Source organism: Eurypyga helias, unplaced genomic scaffold (assembly GCF_000690775.1).
Source record: "Eurypyga helias isolate BGI_N326 unplaced genomic scaffold, ASM69077v1 scaffold51656, whole genome shotgun sequence".
Lineage (NCBI taxonomy): Eukaryota > Metazoa > Chordata > Aves > Eurypygiformes > Eurypygidae > Eurypyga > Eurypyga helias.
This window is the reverse complement of record NW_010256923.1, coordinates 367-7,556: the sequence shown is the minus strand read 5'-3', so window position 1 is coordinate 7,556 and position 7,190 is coordinate 367. Positions and strand designations below refer to the sequence as shown.

Genomic DNA, 7,190 nt, shown 5'->3' with positions numbered 1-7,190 from the left:
CCTTTGCTGCCAAAAAAACTGAAGCCACAAGTTGTACCTCTGCTTTGGCTTCACGTAGGGACGAATTCCTGCTACTGTGTACGAGTACGGAGGATGGAAGATGGGACAGAAGTTGGGATGGACTACCTGGGAATGGAGTGCTCAGTCCGTGCTCCGGAAAAGGAAAGTGGGGAATTTCTATACTTGTGGGTGCAGAGGTCTGAATCACAACTACCTCTAAGAGGAAGAACGGCCGTTTCTTCTCTCTTTCAGCTCCTCAGTGAAGCTTTTGCTCACATCGTCCAGGGCCTGAAAGCGACACGGTCATCAATAAAACTCCAGAAATGCAGTTACGTACCCAAGTTTTTCCCGTTTTCAACCCTGCTAGCATGACCTGCTCCTTTCTCTCTGCCACAACGTGCTTCGCTCCTCCCTGCAGTGGTTACTCCCTGTTAGTATCCCTTACGGAACGTCTCCTCCCCTCAAGATTCCCTCTCCCTCACGCTATTCCTTCCCTCCTGGCAGGAGAACGGGCTCTGCCTGGGCGCTGGACACCGGCGAGGGATCACCGGACAGGTACGTGCCTGCGTTTTCCCGCGCTTGCCAAGATGTTTTCCCAGTTCACAGCACACCAGGCAGGAGTTAGGGCTGACTGACTCTGCCCCAAGCTCCTCTCCTCTTTGCAACAGCCACTTACAGTCATGACGGCCTTTTCAGCAGCTTCGTTGTGGATAAGCTTGGCCTTCTCAAGCGCTTTTTCAAAGTTTGGGATTGCAGACTGGTAATCCTTTAATTTTACTGCAACAGAAAAATGAAAACGTCTGTTTTAACCCAAGATCAAGAGAACAACAGATAATCAAGCCACTCTCTGATGAGAAGTGTTGATGTGAAGAGTGCCTTTGGCTGGTACACCGCTGAGATGCCGAGCAGCCCAGCTGGCTCCATCCTCGGAGCCAAACCTCTCCTAAGGCCTTTACCTTGTGCCTGTGCCACCAGCACAGCGGCGTGGAGTTGCCGCTCAACATCTCCCCCTTCGTCTGCTGACTGCAGGGACTTCTGTCCGTAATGCTGAGCTGCTTCAGCTTTGTTCAGCTCCAGGTAACATCGGCCAATTTCATGGAACAGCCAGGCCTTCTCCGGGCTGGATTTTGCCATCGGAATCTTCTCTTCCCACCTTCAAGCAGAGAGTGAGAAAGGCAGACACTGAGTCTCAGTAGGTGCAGTTGTGTTTTCAACCGCTAATTCTGTCAACACAGGGCACCAGGTGCTCTTGGCGTGAAGATTTCACAGCGCCCCCCCCGGCTAGCAGGGCGCGTGAGCACGCCGAGAAGGCGCCACCCGTGGGATTCCGCACGCAGCCGTCGCCTTCCCCGTCGCTGATCTTACGTACGTGTCGGCGGCTTGCTGGAACCTGCCCATTCTGGCGTAAACCCTGCCGACGTTACCGAGGGCTCTGGACGCGGCGTCTGGCAGGTCGCTGCGGGGGAAAGGAGAGGGAATCGTAGTGGCTGAAACGATCTTGTTCCTGACGGTCTGCGCTTTGCTCGGCCTTACGCGTTTCCTGTGGTGCTCAACAGGACTTCAGGCCAAGGGTTGAGAATTGGAGGTAAAGGGCCAACGTCAGGCTGAAAGTCTTAAAATCACGACAGAGTTTGGGGTTTACCTACAGCTGTTGCAGCTGACCCCGCACGACAGAGACAAAGGGGTTCGGTTTGTCTTTGGTTGGGTCTTGTGGTGCAAACCTGGCAGTCCTTGTGAAAGTCTTCCCACTTTTCTTTGCCTCGGTTTCCCCTTGCTGCCTGTGGGTCCCACGAAGCCCCCTGCCAGCTCCCAGGTCCCTAACACCCACAGGTAATTTCCGCCTAGGAAAACAGGAAGGCCCAAACCCGCGTCTCCAGCGTGTCCACGGGCTCCTGCTCCCAGTGCTCCGAACAAGCCTTCGCCCCGTGCTAGAGGCAGCTCCTATAATGTAACCTCCGGACTTCGTTTTGTCCTTCGTTAGGTCTCATTCCCACCTTTGGAAGCGGCCTGCTTTGACAGCCCTCACCTTGCAAATGAAAAAGGAGAGGATAAAAGCATCGCTGGGGGTGACACGAGGCCTGTCTTCCCCTGTCCCCTCAGCCACCACCGTGGTTCTGTCCTTCAGCTGCAACTTCACTCCGGCTTAGAACCTCGTACGTGACTTAACCTCGCTCCTGCCTCTCTGCTGCAAACTCCCAACTCCCTTTGGCGTAACCAGGGAGTGGAGATCACCAGGAAAGGGGCAGAAGTGCCTTCAACCCGTATTAATTTTAAACAGAGATTTGTGAAAATGCTAAGCAATTCAGTGGGTTACGTTTTAAAAGCCCTGGGCAGTACTGGCAAAAATCAAACCGAAATAACTTCAGTTCAAGCAACTCCGCAGTGGTTTTCTCGCACGATTTGGGAAACCCTTACGAAATCTTCAGACTGCATTCTGCCTCGCCCTGCTCTAGCTGAAGGCGCTGCCGAATGTGTCTGTCCGAGCAGGTAACCACCTCCCAGACAACCATTTCATCGTGGTTTGAAATGGCCGTAAGAGAAAAAGTGGCAGAAAACTCGTGCAATTGAGAGCCTGACCTCCCTGAGAAGGAAGTGTGTACTGCAGCGCTGACACTGGGACTCGTGTTCCCTCTTGCTCTGCTTCAGCGGAGATTTGGACATATCACGTGGCCTCAGTCCTTTAAAAATCTGCTTCACGCTTCTCATTTTTGGACCAGTGAAGGCAACAAGAGACCGTGACACTTGGGCAGAGTTGGAATGCGCTGCCCTGTTAAATCTCCAGGGGAGCGCTGCATTACCTGGTGCTAAAACGCCTTCACAGAGGTACTTTGTGCCTTGGATCTTTTCCCCATCCATCCCAGCTCAGCACTTACTTCTGCCTGGCAAATTCCAGATCCATCTTATGGCTTTGCAGCGCTGCCTCCATCTGGCCCATCTCTAGCTGAGCGTTCCCGATGCAGCTGTAGAGTTTTCCAATCAGCTCCTTCTTGTTGGGAACTTCAGCGTCCGCCCACCCTTGTACTGTCTGCAGCACCTGCTCGGCTTTCTTGCAGCTTTCTGCACGGCAGTCGCCACTCAGCACTGGAGACAAAGAGGAAAGTTTAACGCTACTACGTGGGCTCAGTGATTTGAGGAGGTAAGATGAAGTGCAGTTGTGTAAGCCTCAGACAAAGCTTGGGAATAGTTAGAGGTCCTGACTCTTCCTGCACCTCCTACACTCCTCCCTCCAGGCTCCAAGAAATCTGCCCCAGGAGACGGTACTTCCAACCCTCCTCCTGGCACTATGGGAAAGCGCTTCCGTCACAGCAGGTACGGGGAGCGACTCCTAACACCGCACATTGCTGCAGACGAGTGAAGGAGAACGAGGCCTGTTGTCTGAAGGTTTGGAAAGCTCACAGCTGCTGCAGCAGGGCCGGAGATGAAGTTCGAGCTGCAGCACCTGGGGTTTTCTCTCCTGAATTAGCCCCTTGCACTGTCCTCGGGAGCTCTGTTCCTGCGCCAGCTGGGCTGCAGCAGATGGGTCTGAGGCTACCTTCGCTGAGCCCCAGCGTAAAGGACCTGAACTGCAGTGAGGCCTGAATTCTCCCCCCTGGGTTGTAAAATATGTAGCGCAGGAAGAAGCGAGAAAGTGGCCACAAGTGGCTGAATTACTCCCGCCTTCCAGGCCACTGTTTTTCAGCTGCTTCGTCTCTCTACCTTGGTATTTTTGAACGGCAGCAATGATCACTCCAGGGGCCTGCATCCTCACAATCAAACAACTTCCGGTTACCAAACCAGCCAGAGGCGTTTGCTAAGCCTGCAGCTGTGGCCTACCTGGCTTTGATGGCTAAACGGTGTCCAGAAAACCCATCAGCAAGACCTCAAATACAGAAAAAGCTGAGGAAAAAAAATGTTGGGATTCTGTAGCTAAGAAAGTGTTGGGAAAGGTGGGGATTACAAAAGCAAAGACTTCCCAAAAGTGCCTACTAGTGTGTAACACTTGCGCTGCTTCTGTTGCTCTGGGATGCAATCGCTGCAGCGAGTAGTTACATGTGCCAGGGGTCACTTTCTTTCACAGGACACCTACACCTCTCGATGTCCTCCAAGCTCTTCACGATGTATCTGCCGGCCTCCACTGGGTTTCGTTTCTTGTCTCGGCTCCACCTTTGCTGCCTGAGCTTGCGCTCTCTCACACGGGCGTAGATAGGCTTCTGCTGCTGCCAGAATTCACTGCGTGTGTCCAGGTAGGAAATGCCACTCAAAACCAAGTCCGCCACTTTGACCCCCTGCTTTGTGCTGCTCTCCATCAGATCTGAAAACGAGATGGTAGAACCCCGGGGAGTGTTAATGCACGTGGAGGGTGAAGCTGCAGTTCTGTGAGGTTCTGCCCTGATGGAGACAGAGGCCTTGCAATGAAAGTCCTCAGCAATGGGTGCAATGAGGGAAGGTGGGGAAAGCTCCCTTGCTGGGACCCATCCCGTGTGTTTGGCGACTGGTGCTCCCAGCCCCTGTGGCTGCTGCCTCTCGGCCGACAAGAGCCAAGAAGCTCAGAGGGGCCAGGCGTGACGAGCCAGCGCCGTGCTCCAGGACAGAACACGGTCTGGGGCACCTTCACTGAAACGGCACTCTGAGAAGTGTTGTGGGGTCGACTGCGAGCTGGAAATTGAGGCTTTTCCGTGCCTGGAAACCAGGCAGCCCACGTGTGTTATAACGCTAGTAATCCCATAAACCCTGTGAGTAGACTAAATTCTTAATTACTTCTCTAGTACTGGGTAAAGAGTTCCCTAGAAAAATGACGGAAGGGGAATCACCCTTCTGCCTAGTTCTGAAATAAGATACTTCTCCAAATCCTGCATCTTGATCTTGGCAGCATTCTTAACGAAACCACAAACGAGTTACAGTCCCAGGAGCAGTGCTTTGCACTTGACGCAAGTACCAGTGTCATTGATTGTGATGACAGTTAAGTAATTCGGAATGAGACTGTTTCTGCTTTTGATTTCATCAGCACAGATTGCTCTGAGTTGATTTACTGTTGGTTACAAAAGCCTGGCATTTACTAGGGAAGGAAGTATGCTCAGACGTCGTTAGGAATACTGGATCCAGCTCCAAAAATACCTGTGATCTCCAGGCACCTGCCTCGCTCACCACCACGGCACGCAGTGTGCTACGTGAGCTCTGGCACGAATAAGGAAGAGTAGTCATAGGGCTATAAGGAGGAAAAAAGAACCTGCATAGAAGGAACATTTAGTTAAATAAAGTGGCGAAAGACCTTCATCCTGGAGCAACTCTTCTAGGTAGACCTTGTCATCGTAAAGCTCGCCCAGAAGCTGCCGCTCTGTTTTTGGATTCCTCACAGGCTTCTGTTTCCTTGTCCATTTTTGATCCTTATTCAGTTTGATTTGGAGTTTCTGATTTGCTATTTTGCTCTACAGCAAGAAAAAAATAAAGGAAGTTGGGAGAGATCAGTAGGGAACGCTAGAAGTTGCAGAATTCTGTTTACACTCTGCATAAGCCAACTTATTTTTTGAATAAAAGCAAAAAGTCAGTGCCTCACCAACTGCTTGGGTCATGAGCAACTGAACATTTGCACCCAGTTGTGCTCCCTCACTTCCAAGCACAGGAAGGGCCATTATAGTAAGAGCAAGAAATAGTTCTGCCCCGGTAGCCTGGCCTGTTGTGGAGGGCTCCCTGGTCAGTGCTGGGGGGGGTGTTAAGGCTGTGGGAAAGGCAGGTCTGGGCACAGTCAGAGAAACAGAGGCTGTACCAGCCAGGGCTTCTGAAGCGTCAGGAGGGTATTCCTAACGTTTCACATCAAAATCCCAACATTTACAGTGCTAATCTTTAGGCCCCTTTGTACAAAGTGTTTTTAGCACCGAGTACCTGTAATTCCAGCTGAGAGCAGCAGTGAGCGCTCACTGCACTGCCTTCAAAGGGAGGTGGCTTGGCCTCTCGGAGGAGCAAGGCGCTACTTCAAGGGACCAGCCCAAAATTAAGCAATTGAGAAAGTGTCCATTATCAAAAATGTGAACCTTAAACATCAGGTAAACCCAAAGCAAATATTGGAGATAAATGTACCCTGGCTCCGACCCCAGGGCAGTTACTCATTAGCCTCTGATGGGGGATCAGCAACACCCCATGGGAACAGTCAGGCTGGTAGAGAAATTTCAGACTGGGTTTTGTTTCTCCTTGGTTGCTCTTCCCTACCCTTCTGCCTTCTCCTTTCAATTTAGCGTAGCTGGACCCAGGAGCACGTTAAAAGCAGGTACAGAAATGCCCTCGTAAGGGAGCAACGGGCACTTTGCTAGACCAGCCGTATCCACATCCGTGTTGCTGCACGCTGTTACTCCTCTAACGCCTGTTTCAGAAGTGTTAGCGTTACGGTGACGCTAGTTAGCCCCTAAAGCAAGAGCTCTTCAGACCGTACCTCTGCCTGCCTGCTTACAAAGCACACATCCTCTTTATTCTCCAGCTTAATAGATGAAGGACCTGCAAATACAGAGGAAAAAATACTTGTTAGTGTTCAGGAACAGCAGTGCAGAGGCTTTAGAAGTTAAAATGACCGTAAGTGTGCCAAGCCTATAATATCCCGTGTGAAACAACGCGCTCTAATTCCTTCACATGAAATATGTGGGTGTCAGTATGTTCTGGAAAGGGGGAGTACAGCTCAGACGCAGCTCCTCCTGGGATTTCAGTGACCGTGTTCGGGTGGCACCAGGGGGGCTCCCATCACTGTGTGATTTTTCCTCCCGAGACACGCTACATCCTGCGTGGAAACAGAGGAAGGAAGAAGGGATTGCAGCTGGAGCCTGGAATGAAGGGAAGCCCATACGTGCAGGGATCTCCAGCAGTGCACAGAATGATCTGAAGTTTTCGTGCACTGACATTAGGGCCAAACTCCCATTTCACTGTCACTCTGACATCCAGTGCTCCCCCTACTCAGGTCGCCCTCTGGCAGTGGAGGTAAGAGTGAAAGGCAGCTCTTTGGGCTGGTCAGAAGGAAGGAGTGAGCTCCTCGTGCTGCTGGAGGAGGATTTCCTTCCGCGAGGCCACTGGGCCAAGATCAGTGATGCCAGCACGCGCGTCACGGGAGGCAGCTGTTTCTCAACCCGCCGAGCAAAGCAGCTTTGGGGATGTGCGTGCATTTAAAGATCCCATCAAACGCTAACGTGTCCTGCATCTAGGAGCTTGATTAAAAAATGTCATGGGTTGTA

The 7,190-nt window shown here is 51.8% G+C and overlaps 1 protein-coding gene across 1 annotated transcript; it reads right to left on the bottom strand.

Moving 5' to 3' along the window:
* Positions 1-216: 216 nt before the first annotated feature.
* TTC25 (tetratricopeptide repeat domain 25) lies at positions 217-6,465 on the bottom strand (the record flags this gene model as incomplete). The annotated part of the gene is made up of 8 exons (XM_010153811.1): positions 217-288; positions 677-777; positions 957-1,153; positions 1,370-1,456; positions 2,874-3,081; positions 4,067-4,291; positions 5,249-5,405; positions 6,404-6,465. Coding segments are annotated over 8 exons (1,109 nt in total), but the record flags the coding sequence as incomplete, so codon positions are not given.
* Positions 6,466-7,190: the final 725 nt, after the last annotated feature.